This window comes from Taudactylus pleione, unplaced genomic scaffold (assembly GCF_031769625.1).
Source record: "Taudactylus pleione unplaced genomic scaffold, aTauple2 ptg000098l, whole genome shotgun sequence".
Lineage (NCBI taxonomy): Eukaryota > Metazoa > Chordata > Amphibia > Anura > Myobatrachidae > Taudactylus > Taudactylus pleione.
In genome coordinates this window covers 2,163,708-2,185,187 of record NW_028284500.1, presented here as the reverse complement: position 1 = coordinate 2,185,187, position 21,480 = coordinate 2,163,708, and the positions used below count along the sequence as shown (strand labels likewise).

General features: G+C 48.6%; 1 protein-coding gene across 10 annotated transcripts in view; it reads right to left on the bottom strand.

The window, feature by feature from the left end:
- LOC148526422 (ankyrin repeat and fibronectin type-III domain-containing protein 1-like) overlaps positions 1-21,480 on the bottom strand; it is a 493,356-nt gene that overhangs the window by 53,186 nt on the left and 418,690 nt on the right. For all 10 annotated transcript variants that reach the window (XM_088470360.1, XM_088470359.1, XM_088470361.1 and 7 more), the window contains 2 exons: positions 19,444-19,541; positions 2,017-2,107 (listed from right to left, as the gene is read on the bottom strand). In XM_088470360.1, coding sequence (XP_088326486.1) covers positions 2,017-2,107; positions 19,444-19,541 — 189 coding nt within the window. The remainder of the gene's footprint in view (positions 1-2,016; positions 2,108-19,443; positions 19,542-21,480) is intronic.

The window sequence follows — 21,480 nt, the reverse complement described above, 5'->3', positions numbered from 1 at the left end:
CAGAATGAGGCGTTTGTGGGTGGTAACAGGGGAAGGTGCTTGAAAACGGGGGAGTGGAGATTCGAACGCAGGCGTGCCAAACGGTCAAAAGGGCGTTTAATGGGAGTTCATAATTAGTAAAGGAGCGTCATCGACCACGTCACTTGGTTGTCTTTTAGCCTGAACTGCTCGCAGTGATAGCGGTAGGAAAAACCTACCACAAGCACTGCGATCAGTTCAGATGCCTTTCGATGTTCCCGATTAATCTAATAAATACCAGAGATGACGTGTGATGCGAACGGCAAAGGGGCGTCTTTACAAAATAGCGATCGCATTTTTCGTTCACTCGCTCAGACATAGAGGCGTCAACAAACTGCAAAGAGCGAGCGCTCAATTTAAATAGCCGGCCCCTTTATTGGAACGACCGTCCGCAAATAGCGTCCGGCTCTGAATCAGGCCCTCTGTGTAGCCGCATCTATAGACTACTGTTGGGCATAAGAATACACATGTAAATGCCTGGTACACAAATAATGTTTTGGCCCCAACATACACCGGTACAGTAAGTACTCTGTTTTTTAGATAGAATATTTACGTATAGCTTCAGTGTGCAAAATGCGTCAGCTCTAAATAAGGCCCAATGATTGGACACAAATTACAAACACTTTTCAACTTGGTGTCATCTCTCTAAGTTTCCATTTCTAGGAAAAAGAGGTTAAAAAAGATGAAGAAAATGTTATGTTATGTTACCAGCCAACCCTGGTTCTCGAGAGCTACCAACAGTGCATGTTTTCCAGGTCTTCTCACAGAATCACAAGTGATTCACGTGTCAATGAGTAATGACTACACCTGTGCACCTGCTAGGTGGTCTGGAAAACATGAACTGTTAGTAGCTCTTGAGGACGGAGGTTGGCTACCCCTGGGCTAAATCACTATCACGTTATAAATCACCAATGCCTCCTGTATAGAGTAAGCAGGTGTAGAAAGTAGCAGATAATACTAATGAGAATGCTGCCCAGAGGCTCACAGTCAGTCTGCATAAGATGCTGCTTATCAATTTACAGCCAGGGAATGGAGCGGCTGCATCCTCATAAATGTTCAACAATATGGCTGCAGCCACTGGTGCAGTATGTAGGTTCACTTTACCAAAGAGCCCATAGAGACGAACCCCCCGTGACTTCACTTTGTTCAGCTTCAGGGTCAAGGATAAAGCTGGGTACACGCCATGAAGGTGGGACCCAGCGACGGAACGCTGCGATGTAACGATACATCGCGCACACACTGCAAGTATCCGCATATTGCCTGCGCGATGTATGGTTACATGCCACACGTAACTGAACAGTGTCATTCATTGCATCGTCCCATCTGCCGTGCAGACCGATATATCGTACACATCGTCTAGTGTAACGGTTGTACATGGCATCGTCCCATCTGCCGTGCAGGACGATATATCGTACACATCGTCTAGTGTAACGGTTGTACATGGCATCGGCCCATCTGATGTGCTGCACGGCAGATGGAAGGATGCAATGTAATGATATGGAACCATGCAGCATGTAACCACAGATCGTGCTGTCGTACAACGGGTCATGCAGTCTGTACGGCGAGCGCGTTGTATCGTTTTATCGCTGGGTCTTACCATTGCATTGTACCCAGCTTAAGATTTCAGAGAAGGTGGTGGTGGTGGTAAATGTTAACGTTATTGTGAGTTGGGGAAATTTCAGAGTAGTCATTTGGGATTTCACTTGTCCCATTCGTCCACCTCATTCTTTTATACAGATATAATATATAGGTAATGCATACAGAAATAAACAGAATAATGGAGCATACATGGGATCTGCCCACTGACTGAATCTCTCTGGTGAAAACCGCTGACGGGCTGGAATAGGATGTTACATACACAAAGCACATAAAGGCTAATGGCTGTATATCGCCATGTGCTGGTTGTCTGCATTTTATCTAATCATATTTAGCACATTTTGTGGCTTGTACCAGAGGCACCAGCACTGTGCCAGTGACTATTCTGTATACTGTACTTACTAGATGGGATGGCAAAAGCTGGAAGTGAAGTCTCTGGGGGTCCCCATCCTTTCATGTTGTATGCAGAAACTTGAACATAGTACCTTGTGCCCTATAAGAAAAGAAAGGAACAACGTACATTTTAGGGTCAGGTGCATGGAAATGTGCATAGGAAGTGTAACAGATTTTTACATACATACAGCCATGGCCAATAGTTTTGAGAATGACACAAGTATTGGTTGTCACAAAGTCTGCTGCTCAGAGTTTTTAGACCTGTTTGTCAGATGTTACTATGGTATACTGAAGTACAAGCTTTTCATAAGTGTCAGAGCCTTTTATTGACAATTACATTAAGTTTATGCAAAGAGTCAATATTTGCAGTGTTGACCCTTCTTTTCTAAGACCTCTGCAATTCGCCCTGGCATGCTGTCACTCACCTTCTGGGCCACATACTGACTGATGGCCGCTCATTCTTACCTAATCAATGCTTGGAGTTTGTCAGAATTTGTGGGTTTTTGTTGTCCACTTGTGCCATGCCCACAGTAAAGCATCCTGAGACCATTCATGTGTGGGGTTGAATCTCAGCCAAGGGAGTGGGCTCACTCACAATTTTGCCTAAGAACACAGCCATGAATAAAGACTGGTACCAAAACATCCTCAAAGAGCAACTTCTCCCAACCATCCAAGCACAGTTTGGTGACGAACAATGCCTTTTCCAGCATGATGAAGCACCTTGCCATAAGGCAAAAGTGATAACTAAGTGGCTCGGGGAACAAAACATCAAAATGTTGGGTCCATGGCCAGGAAACTCTCCAGACCTTAATCCCATTGAGAAGTTGTGGTCAATCCTCAAGAGGCGGGAGGACAAACAAAAACCCACAAATTCTGACACACTCTAAGCATTGATTAGACAAGAATGGGCGGCCATCAGTCAGTATGTGGCCCAGAAGTTGAGTGACAGCATGCCAGGGTGCTTGTAATTGTACTTCAGTATACCATAGTAACATCTGACAAACAGGTCTAAAATCACTGAAGCAGTAAACTTTGTGCAAACCAATACTTGTGTCATTCTCAAAAATTTGGCCATGGCTGTACAATTGAGGACATTTCTGATAAATGGTACAAAGAAAAAAGTTAGATTTTTTTCCAGAATGGCAAATTAAATATTTGCTTTCACTTTACAAATTTTACTAAATAAAAGTCAGAATGCGATTTATTGCTACAGGCAACACCAGCTTTGTCATTTGTACCATCCTTCCCTTACATGTGTCCGGCCTCTTACACTATATATACACTATCTATTGATAACCTCTCCCTCGCCTCTGTTTACCAAGGACCTGATTCTGCAAGGATCGCTATTCTGCTAGAACGCACGCACCACAGTTGCTATTATTAGTGGTGAAATGCAAATGTTTGCAATCGCATTGCGATCACAGATTACCATAAGGACGCCAACTTCCCCTTACACACATACGTATACTTGGGCAACATAGTGAAATTATCGGTAACTTCGGACCCATAGGCACAGGTAAGGCAGGTCAGACCTCACTCAGGAATTGCTAACTTCAGCACACGCTATGAGGCCTCAGGCCGCGTATGGTATTGCAGTAGATAATTAATGCACGCCCCTGCAACACCATCCCAACGCACTGGCAGGCCTTTGTTCGCCCGACACCCCCCACCCATCACCACCCACAAACGGCACTTCCTGTCAATCAATATGCTGTGGATCTGCTTTGCCTCTGCAAGCGCATTTCCTAACGCAATTGCTAGTTTACACACGCGCACTGAGATGCATGCGCAATGCGAATCTATCGACCGATTACGTGCATCTTTGCTACTGCGATCCTTGCTGCATCAGGTCCCAAGTCCGTTGTTACGGTATCATCCAGACTCTGCTTTTCCCTTACTTGGCCCCACCTCCACATATCCAGTCACTCTCCCAACCCTGCTGTTTACACCTCTATAATACTGAAAGATCTTGCCCTTTCTCACCCTGTATGCTACCAACATTCTTATTCAAGCTCTGCTCATCTCTCACCTTGACTACTGTAACCTAGACCTATCTGGCCTTCCCAACTCCAACCCTGCTCCTCTTCAACCTATCCATTACTGTGCTGCCCACCTCATTTTTCTGGCTCGTCACTTCACTGCTGCCCCCTCTACAAGTCACTTCACTGGCTCCCTGCCCAACACAGAATCAAATTCATACTACTCAGTGAAATTTGGCTTTACAGGGTATTTTTCTACAAGCCATGCTGGCTCTTTATCATAACCCTTTTGCCTCTGTCCTGGCTGGTGGAAAGCACTCTGATCATTTCACTATTGCTAATGGTACTTGGCAAGGCTGCCCTTTATTCCCCTTGGATATTGAGCCCTTAGCCTTGCGAATCTGATCAAACCCAGACATCACCGGCATTACCGACAAGGATTGTCACTACAAAGTCTCTCTTTTCACGGACAATGTCCTTCTCACACAGTCAAAACCTCTCTCCCTAATCTATTCTATTTAGGGAGTTATCCGATTTGGGCAGGTCTCTGGCTACAAACTCAATAACTCCAAATCAGAGGCACCCCATTTCCACCCCTCCAACCCCTCAATAAACGACTCAAACTTAATTTTGACTTTCAATTTGTGTAACACCTCTGTCTCCTCTATCACCAAATCATATTCCCAACTGTATAATGCTTATTATCCTTCTCTTATCGAGGATCTCTTGCTCTGGCAAAAGCATCACATTTCCTGAGCGGGCAAAATCAATGTGGTAAAAATTTATATTCTCTCGAGAGTCCTGTATCTCTTTCAAATATTGCCAATACTGTGCCCATTTGTGTGCTTCGCTCACTCCAATCCTCCTGTTCTTGGTTTGTGTGGTACCACAAAAAGCCCCATCTGAGCAAAGACCTGACTTCTAAGCCAACCTTTGCCGGAGGTCTGGGCCTACCCATCTCTTGCAGCTACCATGATGCCATGACCTTAGTCAACTGCTAGCCTGGCTATCTCCCTGTTTACTAAGCTGTAGGTTGACCTGGAACCTGACATTGTGGCCGCAGACTCGCTCTCACACATCCCCTGACTTCCAGCAAAATACAGACCTCACGCTGCCCAGTTGGGCCCCACAGTCACCCTCACACTTTCTAGTTGGGACAAGGTCAACTCCAACTTTCTGATCATCCCACCCCTTTGAACCCCTGTGGAATCACCCACTTTTCCCCCCTAGCTGACATGGTCTCATTGCAGTCTAATACAGGAATCACTCGTGTGCACCACATAATTGGTATATTTGCTCCATGAACTATCCAAGAAATTCTGCAGATACTTCACTCTGGTCGCTCTCTCAAATCCCAATTGGTGGGGTCACTGGAGAAAACACCAAGTGAGTTAGATTCTGCACTTCTGGGCAGGTCTAGCCAAGCCTGGGATCGGCCTTTACTCACCACTGTACTGGTGTCTCTAGGCTTCGAGGCGTGCAGACGCCAGTTGTAGTGGTGGGTTAGGGCTGAGGATTCTCCCCGGGGTCCACTAGGACTTCCATGTGTGCGTCCTGACTCCTGTGTTAGCAGGCATGGGCGCAGCCATGTTGGTTAATCTCACCTGGTCAGTCTCCTCCAATGGCAGCCCGGCAGTCTCCCAGCTGATCTCATGATCCAATGACCAGCTGCCTAGGGGTATTTAGGTCCAACTCCTGCAACAGGAAGTTGCTGGTCAACATCACTGAATGACTGCACATAGTCGTTCCTGGTGACAACCGTCCTATGGACCTGATTCAGAGCCGGATACTATTTGCGAACGGTCGTTCAGAAAAAGGGGCCGGCTATTTAAATTGAGCGCTCGCTCTTTGCGGTCTGCTGACGCCTCTATGTCTGAGCGAGCAAACAAAACATGCGCTCGCTATTTTGTAAAGACGCCCCCTGGCCGTTCGCATCATACGTCATCAAGTACATCGAAAGGCATCTGAACTGCTCGCAGTGCTTGTGGTAGGTTCTACTTCCCGCTATCACTGCGAGCAGTTCAGGCTAAAAGACAACCAAGTGACGTGGTCGATTACGCTGCTTTGTTAATTATGCACACCCATTAAACGCCCGTTTTGTTCGTTTGGCACACCTGCGTTCGGATCTCCACTCCCCGTTTTCAAGCACCTTCCCCTGTTACCACCCACAAATGGTACATTCTGTCAATCAAATTAGCAGCCCCTCGCTGTTTTGCGAGCGCACGATTTCCGACCGCAATGACTGGTTTGCGCATGCGCATTACGACCCATACGCATGCGCAGTTGTGCGAACATCGCTTGGAGCGGCCGCTTACGAGCGGCTCTGAATCAGGCCCTATGTTCCAGAGGCCGTATTGCTTCCCTCAGTGTTCCTGGCTTCCTGTGTGTCTCCAATCGCACCTCGGTGTACTCAGTCCCTGTGTTCAGTACAAGTTCCTGGCTTCCTGTGTGTCTCCAATCACACCTCTGTGTATTCAGTCCCCGAGTTCAGTACAAGTTCATCCTGTGTGTCTTAAGTCGCCACACTGTGTATCCTTTCAAGTCCTCTGCTGGTGTGTCCAGAGTCGCACCTTTGTGTACAAAATACACAATCGTGTACAAAGTACACACCACTGTGTACACTTTCAAAGTCATCTGCCAGTGCGTCCGGAGTGGCACCTTGGTGTACAACATTCACATATTGGGTATTATTCCAAGGTCATCTGCTGGTGCGTCCGGAGTCGCACCTTTGTGTACAAAATACATACCATTGTGTACAAAGTATGCACCGTTGTGTACTACTTCCTATCAACTACCGGTGCATCTGGAATTACATATAGTGTACAAAATACACACTGAGGTGTACTTCGTCTCCGAGCTTCTGTACAAGTTCAGTCCACACCTCCAGTGCTTCAGTACAAGTTCTGTACAAGTTCAGTCCACACCTCCAGTGCTTCAGTACAAGTTCTGGTATAGACACTTCCAGTGCGTCCCAAGTGGCATCTTTGTGTACTTTGTCCCTGCGTTTCAGTACAATTTTGGTCTACACCTCCAGTGCGTCCCAAGTGGCATCTTCGTATACTTGTTGCTGTGTCTCAATATAACTTAATTCTGCACCTCAGTATATCCCCGGGGCATCTTAGCGTATTCTGTCCCTGTGTCTCAGTACAAACCATTCCTCTATGCTAATTCTAGTGTTCCCGGTGTTAGCCGTCTCCTATATATTATTTCAGTCTTCTGCCACTCCCAGGTACTTGTCCAGAGGGCTGCGACCTGCTCACTTGGTGCGGCGAAAATCAAATCCCAATTGGTGGGGTCACTGGAGAAAACCACCAAGTGAGTTAGATTCTGCACCTCTGGGCAGGTCTAGCCAAACCTGGGTTTGGCCGCAACTAGGAGACTTAGTCTGTCACCCCCGTCATTTCCATACACTCATCCTAAACCCCCCGGTCTTAACCTCATCAGAGGTAGTCCTAGTGCCCGGTCGTGACACAACCATTCCCATTAGACATCTACCTAGGCACAGATAGAGGTTCCATTTCTCGACTATACAACACTATTATGCTTTTGGACTCTCCTCTCTCATCCCCCAATGAACAGGAAAAGGACCTTGGTTTTCTTTGTGGGGCCAGACGCCTGGGACCTGACCTGCTCTAACACTTTCAAATCTTCTTTTAGCATTAAAGAGAAACTCCTTTATAGCTCCTATTAGATGGTACTTGGGCCCAGGCCACTTACATAAGATGTATCTGAATGTATCTTCTCACTGCTGGAGACCGTGTGGTATTTTTTCACATTTGGTTGTCATGTCCCAAAATCGCTCCCTTTTGGTCAATGATACAATCCCTCATAACAGTTGTTAGGGATTCAACCCACCTCTTGACCCTGTGCACCTCTTATTATGCCTCTCTCCTTGTAATTTCCACAAACACACCAATATTCCACATCGCCAGTGCAGAACGATACCAGCGCGCACGTACCTGGAAACTGCCTGATACTCCCTCAGTGCTTGAAGTAGTGAATTCGGCTCCCGAATGGAATATATCTTCGGGCTCCACAACAACACAGTCAATAAGTATCATGCAGTCTGGGCCCCTTGGTCTCTCGCCATATCGCTCCAATACCTGGCACAAATTACCATCTTATATACCCCCTCTCGACTCTGTACTCTGCCACCATGTCCGGACTCACCCACTCCCCCTTCCTCCCTTACCTTGTACTCCAGCATCTCGTTCCCACTCCCCTTCTCTGGTCTTCTTTACCACTTCTCTCTACCTGTTGCTTGCTTTACATTCTAATCCATACAACTATCCAATATCATCCTGCACCTCACCACTTTCTGGTACCCACTCACCCCCCCCCCCCAAGTGACCATCTACTCGCTTCAACCCCATTGATGTTTATCTATATTATGACTGTTAGTCTTCTGCACCTACTATTGTTGAACACATCATGTTTCATTCCATAGCCGTTTTCTACCATCACACGTTGTTGTCTCTTTTGAAGATAAAGAGTTTTAAAAAGTTCATAATTCTCTCTCTCTCTCACTCACCTGTAATGCCCTCAACCACTCTGCTCCTCCCCACCCTTCCAGCCTAATTTCCACTCACACGGCCTCCTGTGCCAAGGAAAGCCTCCTCTCCTCATCCCTGATTATCTTCTCCCACTCTCACCGTTATGACTTCCCCTCTGCCCTTCCCTACTTATAGCATGCCCTCCCATGCCAGACCTGCCTCCAGCCTCTCTCTCGGCCTTCAAACCTGGCATTAAAAATGATTTCTTCATTGAGGCCCACCACTCACTCCTCCTCCTCCTTTCCAGCCTCTGCACTCCTCTGTTCTGACCCCACACTCTCTATGTGTCCACCCATAGCCCCTCTAGATTGTAAGTTCTCATGGGCAGGGCCATCACCCCTCTGTCTTCTCTACACACGTGGTATATATATATATACACACAGTATAATTTGTGTATACATAAATCATATCTTGTCATTTGTACTTATGAGCTCTGCTGTATGTTTATCCCTTTGAATGGTGCTGTAGAGTCTGTGTGGCTCCACATATAATACACACACACCAGTATGTGTGGTGAGATAAATGGCTGGGGAGGCACTGGGTAATATCAGAGCCAGATTTGCAGATACATATATGAACCTGAGGGCTGGAAATTTGGTGCGTTTTGATCAGGGATGTGCAGAAAAGGTAGACAGGGAAGGCAGTGCCTCACCTGCCATATACTTTTTACTACAGAATTTTGACTATAAAAATCAGGTGAGGCTCTGCCTCACCTGACCGCACATCACAGACACACACACCTAACATACCACTAAAATGGACAAGAGGATCTCTGAGTACAATATTTAATATCTGAAAGAACGACTATTTAAAAAATGCTGGTCCTCTATTATGTTTAGGATTATGATAATGTAAGAAAGGGAGGGAGCAGACCTGGCAAACTCTCAGGAAGTGACATGACGCTTAGAATGGCTGAGTTATAGCAAATACATTCTATATAGCTTCCTGCACCCTTCCATCTTCACATTCATGTGCGTTATCAGGAAATTAGTCAAATATCATGAATGTTTGGTGACTCAGCACATAATAGCTGCTCACAGGACAGAGGAGAGTTCAGCACATAATAGCTGCTCACAGGACAGAGGAGAGTTCAGCACATAATAGCTGCTCACAGGACAGAGGAGAGTTCGGCACATAATAGCTGCTCACAGGATAGAGGAGAGTTCAGCACATAATAGTTGCTCACAGGCAGGGGCTGGCTGGCAACTTTTAGCCTGGTGGCAAATGCATGCAGTCGGCCCAGGCAGAGGGGTAGCGTGTAGCCAGGGTGCCCGAAGAACATGCGTGCTACGGCGCCCCCCCCCCCCCCCCTCAAGTGTTCCAGGGAGGAGGCGGGTCCATATGGGATTAATGTAAAGTGAAAATAAAGATTAGGAACAGCCCCGTCGTGGTGCCCATATGCAGTGCCCCCCTGTGCCCCAGGAGAGGATCCCCTTATGCAGGCCTCCAGTAGTGCCCCTAGTAGTGATCCCCCTATGAAGTGCCCCTTAATACAGTGCCCCCAGTAGTGGTCCCCCCTGTGCAGTGCCCCTTGTGCTCCCAGTAGTAAGCCCCTTATATAGTGCCCCCTATGCAGTGCTCCTTATATAGTGCCCCCAGTAGCAGTCCACACCCCATGCAGTGCCCCCAATAGTGGTAACCCTTATGCAGTGCCCCTTAAATAGTGATAGTGGTAACCCTTATGCAGTGCCCCTTAAATAGTGGACCCAGTTGTAGTCTCCCCCTTATGCAGTACCCCCAGTATTGCCCTTTTTATAGAGCCCCCAGCAGTGGTGCCTCAATGCAGTGCCCCCAGAGGTAGTCCCCTCCACCCTATGTAGTGTAGCGTTCCCGCTAGGCTCTTTTAGCGAGGCGCGGCGCCCTGCCCTCCTTCTGGAGGGCAAAAAGCACCCTGCCCTCCAGGAGGAGGGCAAAAAGCGCCCTGCCCTCACAGCCTGCGGGTGCCGTTCTCACCCGCGGGACGCAGCGTCCCGCGGGTGGAGAAACATGCGGTGACCCGGTCACCGCCGGAGAATAGAGGCCGGGCGCATGCGCCCGGCATCTATTCTCCCTTTCTGCAGCGCTTAGGGGCTGCCCGGCATGTCCGAAGGCGCGCGCGCAAGGTTGCCCTCTCTAGCTCCGGCGCCCTGCCTGCCGCCGGAGCTAGAGTGAACACTAGTAGTGCCCCTAGTAGTAGTCCCCTCCCCCTTATGCAGTGCCCCTAGTAGTTGACCCCTCCCCTTGTAGTGCCCCTAGTAGTAGTAGTCCCCCTTTGTAATAGTAGTCCCCCCTTGTTGTGCCCCCAGTAGTAGTCCCCCCCTTGAAGTGCCCCCAGTTATAATCCCCAGTAGTGGTCCCCCCTTGTAGTGCCCCCCCCTGTAGTGCCCCCAGTAGTGATCTCCCCCTTGTAGTACCCCCAGTAGTGGTCTCCCTCTTGTAGTGCCCCCAGTAGTAGTCCCTCCCTCTTGTAGTGCCCCCAGTCCAGTAATGTTTCCCCCTTTGTAGTGCCACCAGTAGTCCCCCCCCTTGTAGTGCCCCCAGTAGTAGTAGTCCCCCTTGTATTGCCCCCATTAGTAGTAGTTCCTCCCTTGTGGTGCCCCCAGTAGTGCCAGCCTCCCCCCCAGTAGACACACGTAGTAAAAAAAAAAACACTTACCTGAATCCCCGCTCCCGCAGTCGCCATCCGCTCCTCCGTCTGTCCTTCCCGGGAATTATGGGAGAGACGTCATATGATGTCATGACGCCTCTCCCATTGCCCACTGCGGGAGCCGGAAGATGGAGCGGCTCCTACAGTGGGCACAGCAGCAGCCAATGAGAGTCTGACAGACTCTCATTGGCTGCTGCTTACAACAAACACACAGCTGCCGGAGCCGGTGGCTGTGTGTTTGTCACTTGTGTAGCGCTGACCGAACGCCGTCCGGTCAGCGCTACACACGCGGTACAGTCTGTGTCACAGTGACACAGACTGCCCGCGGCCCGCATGACGCTGTGGCCCGGGGAGCACATGGCACCCTGCCCCCCGGCCCAGTCCGCCACTGCTCACAGGACAGATGAGAGTTCAGCACATAATAGCTGCTCACAGTACAGAGGAGAGTTCAGCACATAATAGCTGCTCCCAGACAGAGGAGAGTTCAGCACACAATAGCTGCTCACAGGCAGGGCCGGCACAAGGCAGCGCTGCCCCCAGCGCCATCCTCTGTTGCCGCCCCTTCCCTCCTCCACTCCATCCCCGCCGTGCTTAAATATGTCCTATACCGCCAGGCGGGTGGTGGGCGTTTCCTGCGCCCTCCGGAAACAGTAGCGCTCCGGGCGACGGACCGGCTTGCCCGTGCCTGAGCCGCTACTGCTCACAGGACAGAGGAGAGTTCAGCACATAATAGGTGCTCACAGGACAGAGGAGAGTTCAGCACATAATAGCTGCTCACAGGACAGAGGAGAGTTCAGCACATAATAGCTGCTCACAGGACAGAGGAGAGTTCAGCACACAATAGCTTCGCACAGGCAGGGCCGGCGCTAGGCAGCGCTGCCCCCAGCGCCATCCTCTGTTGCCGCCCCTTCCCTCCTCCACTCCATCCCCGCCGTGCTTAAATATGTCCTATACCGTCGGGCGGGTGGTGAGTGTTTCCTGCGCCCTCCGTAAAACAGTAGCGCTCCGGGCGACGGACCGGATTGCCCGTGCCTGGAGCCGCTACTGCTCACTGGACAGAGGAGAGTTCAGCACATAATAGGTGCTCACAGGACAGAGGAGAGTTCAGCACATAATAGCTGCTCACGGGACAGAGGAGAGTTCAGCACATAATAGCTGCTCCCAGGACAGAGGAGAGTTCAGCACATAATAGCTGCTCACAGGACAGAGGAGAGTTCGGCACATAATAGCTGCTCCCAGGAGAGAGGAGAGTTCGGCACATAATAGCTGCTCACAGGACAGAGGAGAGTTCGGCACATAATATCTGCTCACAGGACGGAGGAGAGTTCGGCACATAATAGCTGCTCACAGGACGGAGGAGAGTTCGGCACATAATAGATGCTCACAGGACGGAGGAGAGTTCGGCACATAATAGGTGCTCACAGGACGGAGGAGAGTTCGGCACATAATAGGTGCTCACAAGACGGAGGAGAGTTCGGCACATAATAGGTGCTCACAGGAGAGAGGAGAGTTCGGCACATAATAGCTGCTCACAGGACAGAGGAGAGTTCGGCACATAATAGCTGCTCACAGGACAGAGGAGAGTTCGGCACATAATAGCTGCTCACAGGACAGAGGAGAGTTCGGCACATAATAGCTGCTCACAGGACAGAGGAGAGTTCGGCACATAATAGCTGCTCACAGGACAGAGGAGAGTTCGGCACATAATAGCTGCTCACAGGACAGAGGAGAGTTCAGCACATAATAGCTGCTCACAGGACAGAGGAGGGTTCAGCACATAATAGCTGCTCACAGGAGAGAGGAGAGTTCGGCACATAATAGCTGCTCACTGGACAGAGGAGAGTTCGGCACATAATAGGTGCTCACAGGACAGAGGAGAGTTCGGCACATAATAGCTGCTCACAGGACAGAGGAGAGTTCGGCACATAATAGGTGCTCACAGGACAGAGGAGAGTTCAGCACATAATAGCTGCTCACAGGACAGAGGAGAGTTCAGCACATAATAGCTACTCCCAGGACAGAGGAGAGTTCGGCACATAATAGCTGCTCACAGGACAGAGGAGAGTTCAGCACATAATAGGTGCTCACAGGGCAGAGGAGAGTTCAGCACATAATAGCTGCTCACAGGACAGAGGAGAGTTCAGCACATAATAGCTGCTCACAGGACAGAGGAGAGTTCAGCACATAATAGCTGCTCACAGGACAGAGGAGAGTTCAGCACATAATAGCTGCTCACAGGACAGAGGAGAGTTCGGCACATAATAGCTGCTCACAGGACAGAGGAGAGTTCGGCACATAATAGGTGCTCACAGGACAGAGGAGAGTTCAGCACATAATAGCTACTCCCAGGACAGAGGAGAGTTCAGCACATAATAGCTGCTCACAGGACAGAGGAGAGTTCAGCACATAATAGCTGCTCACAGGACAGAGGAGAGTTCAGCACATAATAGGTGCTCACAGGGCAGAGGAGAGTTCAGCACATAATAGCTGCTCACAGGACAGAGGAGAGTTCAGCACATAATAGCTACTCCCAGGACAGAGGAGAGTTCAGCACATAATAGCTGCTCACAGGACAGAGGAGAGTTCAGCACATAATAGCTGCTCCCAGGACAGAGGAGAGTTCAGCACATAATAGCTGCTCAAAGGACAGAGGAGAGTTCAGCACATAATAGGTGCTCACAGGGCAGAGGAGAGTTCAGCACATAATAGCTGCTCACAGGACAGAGGAGAGTTCAGTACATAATAGCTGCTCACAGGACAGAGGAGAGTTCAGTACATAATAGCTGCTCACAGGACAGAGGAGAGTTCGGCACATAATATCTGCTCACAGGACGGAGGAGAGTTCGGCACATAATAGCTGCTCACAGGACGGAGGAGAGTTCGGCACATAATAGATGCTCACAGGACGGAGGAGAGTTCGGCACATAATAGATGCTCACAGGACGGAGGAGAGTTCGGCACATAATAGGTGCTCACAAGACGGAGGAGAGTTCGGCACATAATAGGTGCTCACAGGAGAGAGGAGAGTTCGGCACATAATAGCTGCTCACAGGACAGAGGAGAGTTCGGACATAATAGCTGCTCACAGGACAGAGGAGAGTTCGGCACATAATAGCTGCTCACAGGACAGAGGAGAGTTCGGCACATAATAGGTGCTCACAGGACAGAGGAGAGTTCGGCACATAATAGGTGCTCACAGGACAGAGGAGTGTTCGGCACATAATAGCTGCTCACAGGACAGAGGAGAGTTCGGCACATAATAGCTGCTCACTGGACATAGGAGAGTTCGGCACATAATAGCTGCTCACAGGACAGAGGAGAGTTTGGCACATAATAGCTGCTCACAGGACAGAGGAGAGTTCGGCACATAATAGCTGCTCACAGGACAGAGGAGAGTTCGGCACATAATAGCTGCTCACAGGACAGAGGAGAGTTCGGCACATAATAGCTGCTCACAGGACAGAGGAGAGTTCGGCACATAATAGCTGCTCACAGGACAGAGGAGAGTTCGGCACATAATAGCTGCTCAAAGGACAGAGGAGAGTTCAGCACATAATAGCTGCTCCCAGGACAGAGGAGAGTTCAGCACATAATAGGTGCTCACAGGACAGAGGAGAGTTCAGCACATAATAGCTGCTCACAGGACAGAGGAGAGTTCAGCACATAATAGCTACTCCCAGGACAGAGGAGAGTTCGGCACATAATAGCTGCTCACAGGACAGAGGAGAGTTCAGCACATAATAGGTGCTCACAGGGCAGAGGAGAGTTCAGCACATAATAGCTGCTCACAGGACAGAGGAGAGTTCAGCACATAATAGCTGCTCACAGGACAGAGGAGAGTTCAGCACATAATAGCTGCTCACAGGACAGAGGAGAGTTCAGCACATAATAGCTGCTCACAGGACAGAGGAGAGTTCAGCACATAATATTTGCTCACAGGACAGAGGAGAGTTCAGCACATAATAGCTACTCCCAGGACAGAGGAGAGTTCAGCACATAATAGCTGCTCACAGGACAGAGGAGAGTTCAGCACATAATAGCTGCTCACAGGACAGAGGAGAGTTCAGCACATAATAGCTGCTCACAGGACAGAGGAGAGTTCAGCACATAATAGGTGCTCACAGGGCAGAGGAGAGTTCAGCACATAATAGCTGCTCACAGGACAGAGGAGAGTTCAGTACATAATAGCTGCTCACAGGACAGAGGAGAGTTCAGCACATAATAGCTGCTCACAGGGCAGAGGAGGGTTCAGCACATAATAGCTGCTCCCAGGACAGAGGAGAGTTCAGCACATAATAGCTGCTCACAGGACAGAGGAGAGTTCAGCACATAATAGCTGCTCACAGGACAGAGGAGAGTTCGGCACATAATAGCTGCTCCCAGGACAGAGGAGAGTTCAGCACATAATAGCTGCTCCCAGACAGAGGAGAGTTTAAACAACTCACATAAAACTAGGAATCTCAAAAGATTTGGAATGCAGAATGAATGAGCAATCGGGATGCGCATTAAGTTTCAGTGTTGGTCTCTGCATTTATGAACGATACCTTATTTTTCTATTAACACCCAGTGCATTATATTGCCAGGAGATTCCACACTCCTCATTCTATGACATACCGTGTAATGATAATGTAAGGAGATATCATGTGCCAAATAGTGACTGTAAGTCTTGGGTAACTCTGGATGAGGGCGAGCGAGGAGGGCGCACAGACAGCTGTCATGCAGTTCCCAGAAAGACAAAACGGCTCGGTCCTCCACCCCCGCCGGCCTGTGACCGTGTTAGCTGTAGGGGTTGAGCCATGGAGATGGAAAAGGTGACTGAGAGGAGTCACAGCTCCTGTTCTTCAATTAGCTATGGAGCTGGTGAGAGCGTTTTGATCTGTGTAGGTGGCGGGTGGCCAAGTCCTGATTTATTATGAGTGTAGCTATGCCAGGGGGGTGCCATTAAAGCAGTGGGAGTAAAGGGTATGCAAATCAAGACAGATCCTGGCCTGAGACACTTTCCCTTTTAAATGGATTTTCAAATTAAGACACAAAAAAAAAATGTTGCAAAGACTCCAGTAGTGAATAAAGTACTAGAAGAGATATTGTCCCGTATTTACAGGGACCGGACTGGCAAGAGATATAATTAGGAGCCTGATGATTATTTCCCCATGCCGAGGAACGTGTAAGTCACCATTCACCTGCTGCAGCGTCTCCAGCCCATCTGCTCTGCCACTGTCTCGTCTTTATCAGACAGGGCGGCTCTGCTGGGGATGGGCTGGTGCTGATTATTATAACTGCAGTAATGAGTATGACAGTGTTACCCCCTGAAGGACCCTTACTGCATAATACATAAAGATACTTGTTTCTTCATTCACTGGTCCATGCAGAATGAAAGAAATACACGGTTCAGTGATTATAACAGAATATCTAACACATTTCTCTAAACTGGAAGCTTAGGCTCTATTTATCAAGTCAGTTTTTCATTGAATTATGCAGAAATGGCAGTTTCTGCATTATTCTATGTATCATCGCTATGTAACAACAGCCTAATGCAGGGGATTTCACAGAAACAAAGACATCAGATCGCAGTGCCCATTATTATCAGTGAGGACTATTGGGTCTCATTCAGACCCGTTCACGAGCGCAGGACGCTCGCAAGCGGGTCGATGGTACCCAAAAGCGCATGCGCACGACGGTGGGAGCTCCGTTGTGCGCATGCGCGAGACCCGGACAGCGACAGCTCCGGGTCTCGCACCAAAGGGGGCGTGCTGTCGATGGTGAGTCACAGCACGCCCCCTTTGGTGGGTGTGTCGGGGGCGTGACTGCCAGACGGAGGCTTTCCCATGGGAACGCCTACCGTCTGGGGCCGGCCCCACTGACATCACTAGCGATGTCAGTGGGAGTGATAGAGCCAAAATCACTCCTGGGCTTGCGGTAGCGAGAACCTGCCGCCGGGTCTCGTCGCAAGCCCGATGGTCACGATGGTCTTGACCATCGCGACCATCATCATGGACACTCGCATAAGCTGTGGGTGGTCATCCACAGCTATGCGAGCGTCCAAAAGGCCGCTCCAAATTTAACTAGGACGGCCCTAATTCAGAGCGAGCGCTCTGGTCAGCGCGTCCGGCTCTGAATCAGGGCCTATGGTCTGACCACTATGTACCAAACTCTGTAAAATGTGGCGGAGACGGCTTTATGCCTATGGAGACATGGGACCGTATTCAATTAGTTTCGCACCCGCGATACTTTTTCGCATGCCGGATATTTCGCCTACTTTGCGTGTTCTGGACGCTAAAACTTTTCGTGCGCGACCGCGCTATTCACCGTATTCAATACCAAAGGACGCGAAAACGCGTCTCGGCGAAAAGTGCTGTAAAAGATGGGGAAATCAGCCTAACACCCCCCAAAAGATGCACTAACATTGGGGATCAGTATAGATGTTAACGAATAGCCCCCCTGAAGCTATTTGGGGTACTTAAGTGCTTTAATTTGCCTCTATATAGCGTCTTTGCACAGTGGTGAAGAATAGCATTAAGCAGTGTTTTTTCGTGAACATAAGTAGTCCTGTCACATTTGGGGTACATGAAAATGGGTGCAAGCATGGTTTAAAATCGCTAAAATGAAGTTTTAAGTGACATCAAAAACACACCTTCAGCAAGCACCTGCAATCAAAAAAAAAAACTCCCCCCATACTTGCAGACCCCCCAAAAGTCTATTTAGCTACTTTTTATGTGTGTACCCCCACTTTGTACTTTTTTACCCCCATTTTTAAAGTCATTTTTTGGGGTGTTCCTCTCTTGTTTTTAGTTTTTTTTTTCCGCAGTTATCCTTAGGGGGGGCTGTCCCAAGGGTGCAGAGTGGTTTCCGCACCTTTGCTCCCCAAAACCGCAATTCTGCACTTTTTTCCGCCTGCTATTTATAGGCGAAACTTTTTCGACTATTACTGTACATTGCATTGACTTACCAAGTACGCGAAATGACGTCATCCGCGATACATTTTTGCGGATTACAGCTTTTCACCGCTAATTGAATACGGCCCATATTCAGAGAAGAGGGGTCTTGCAATTCCTCTCCCGCAGCCTCCGAAAATTGACAATGTGCGCATTGCATTGAGTCAGTGTCTCAGGATGTGAAAGACCCCTCCGTTACCCCTGGGATGTAACTCGCTGGGACAGTGTTTATCACTACTGCTGTCCTTGTGGGTTACACTTAGGGCCTGATTCAGAGCCGGACGCTCTGACCAGAGCGCTCGCTCTGAATCAGGGCACTCCTATATGAAAATGGAGTGGCCTCTTGGACGCTCGCATAGCTGTGGGTGACCACTAGTGATGTCAGTGGGGCCGGCTTCAGACGGTAGGCGTTCCCATGGGAACGCCTCCGTCTGGCAGCCACGCCCCCCGGCACGCCCACCAAAGGGGGCGTGCTGTCACTCAACATCGACAGCACGCCCCTTTTGGTGCGAGACCCGGAGCGACGGCTATCCCGTCGCTAGCCAGGTTTCGCGCATGCGCAGTAGGGCACCATCAACCAGCTTGCGAGCGTCCTGCGCTCGCGAGCGGGTCTGAATGACCCCCTTAGTACATAGCACCGATAATCAATTTAAAATTGATTCTTCTGATAATCCAACAGATCGGAGAATTGGGGAGAATTGATTATCCCCAGTGCGATGGACGCTGAAAATAAATCGCACCACTTCCTCAATTTTTTATAAATACGCCTCTTCTTGTGCTAAAAATATTCTCTGAATGAGACACTTAAGGTACCCACACAATGGACGAGTCGCAAAAGATACAATGTCATCAACAATTTCCCTTGACCTCCCCGGGACTCCTGAACAGACGATATCTTGCTAAAGCGTGCAATGTGACTAACAACCTATCGTGCGTCCTTATCGATTTCCCGTGGCATCGTTAAGGAGATTGCCAGGTCTTACCTGCTGTAGGTAAGACCTGAAGATACGACAAACGACCCGCGGGACTGCACATCGGATCGCTATCGTTCCTGGAAGCTGCACGATTTGCACGTTTTTAACCAATGTGTCTTTCCGATGCGACGTTTTCGTGCAAATCCTGCCTAAAATCGTCCAGTGTGTGGGCACCTTTACACTAGCCAGGCGGACAGTCCTTCAGCGCTGCTGCAATAACCTGGTGAGGAGTCGTTGGGTGGGTACTGTATTTTGGGAATGAAGCATGGAGGATGCTGGCACAAATCTTTAGCTTTTTTATATGGACCTAGCACATGTAGCATCAAATGTTTTGTCTAATCTTCATCGCAAACATATAGATTAGTTACTTACTGAAACAAGACCTCGGATGTTGAACTGCAGGTTCCTCACGTTCTCAATGACCACTTCCCCCACATTCGGAGAGAACGAGGATGACAAACTCCATTCCACTACATGAGAACACACAGAGACATATATCTGAATACTTACTCTCATTCCAGGCATTGCTTGCTGAATGCCAGTCATAGGTGTTAGTGTTGAGCAACGGAAATGATTAGAAATAGTCACATACATGAATGAACAGATAGTGACGACCCGGTTAGTGAAAGATTACAATGTAAGACGTTAGGAAAGCTTAGGAGACGCAGAGAATTTGGATTTAGAGGGACTCAGGAGGAAAGAGGCTAGACCCGTTCAAATATGTGAGTCTTAAGGAAATGTTGGAAGGATTCGGAGTTGGGGAAGAGTCTGATTGGGTGAGGTAGGGAGATTAATTATATTTGTATGTATACAAATAGGTTGTAGACAATCTTTGTTAAAATGCAGATATCACACAAGAGAATATGTAGCGATCAGGCCAGTGGTGGGAATGAACATGATGACCGGGACTTTCTAGGTGAGGACAGGACTGATTTATATTATCTACGGTCAAGGGAATTTCAGGGACTGAGTTGGAGTAAATGGGTAAAGTATGATACTTGTTTTATGTGGATTTAAATAATATGAAATTTCCTTAAGATATCCAGAAAATAAATTGTGACTCAAGGCAATGCTTATAAGGACAGGTGTTAGGTAGAATAGAAAGGTAAAATTGGGTATTATTTGAAAAGAGGTGATACTGTAAAACAATGGTTCCCAAACTTGGTACTCAAGGTACCCGAACAGTCCAGATTTTAAGGATATCCATGGTTGAACACAGGTAGTAAATCAAAGTGACAGGTTCTAATTAATTCTTCTGAATAACCGTAACATTTTAGGGTGCCATGAGGACTAACCCATAGTAGGACATTACCATTAAGCTACCCACCTAGGAGGTGTAGACTGGTTCTTCTGATAATCCAACAGATCGGGGAATTGGGGAGAAAAGATTCTGAAAACTGACTACAGAGACAAGAAGAAGGGATGTATCACAGAGGCGAAGACGGTGGAGGATTTGTGACATTGGGGCATGCTCAATAATGTCAAAAGATGAGATAATGTCTAGAAGGAATATGGAGATATTTGGAAGAGTTGGAAGGTAAGTGCTCACACAGATGTAGATTAAGGGCCTGATTTACTATGGATCGCTATTGTGATCGCTGCAAAACCAGCATAGAGACGCCCACTACCGCTTTTGCACATACGTAATAACTTGCAAACCTGCGTATACATCGGAAACATCGAGTAACATCGGCCCCCTCACGCACAGTTACAACAGGTCTGACCTTACTCAGAAATTGCTAACCTCGTTAAACACAGTGAGTACACAAGCTGCGTATGCCGTCGCGGTGGCTAATTTAGGCACGCCCATGCAACGGAGTTCCAACGTACAGGCACGCCTGCATTTCTCCAACCACACCCTTGTCACCACCCCCATACGCTGACGTCCCGTCCTTTAGTCTGTGATGGCTTTTTATCTGCGTAGGTGATCACAGTGCTTATTGACGCACGCTCATTGCGGTGCATACGCATGCGCAGTACGAACCATCGGCCGATCTGCTTACACTGTTGCGATCCGTGATGAATCAGGCCCTAAGTCTCTAAAAGTGGAAAATTGTTGTCTGTTGTGAGACAATTTTTCAAGCATTCTGGAAGGGAATTATACTAAGAGCAGGGAAAAGGGTGTTAGGTTAGCAGGCAGCCTCATGTTTAAATCCTGCATGATGGATGCGCCAAGCTTGATAGCAAGTCATTATTTTGTTGGATGCATTAAATACTTCTAAAATATACATACATATTAGATTATGGGATGGGTGCATGCTGGTACAATTATTACGGTAAACTAGGCACTCAAGCTAAGGCAGTGTGTCTACACCCTGTTTCTTCTGCTAAGAGCAATAAGGGATCTTTGCCCACATATGCACAGGAAAAATGCCAGTGTCTGTGCCACACCGCCAGCAAGTGCATAAG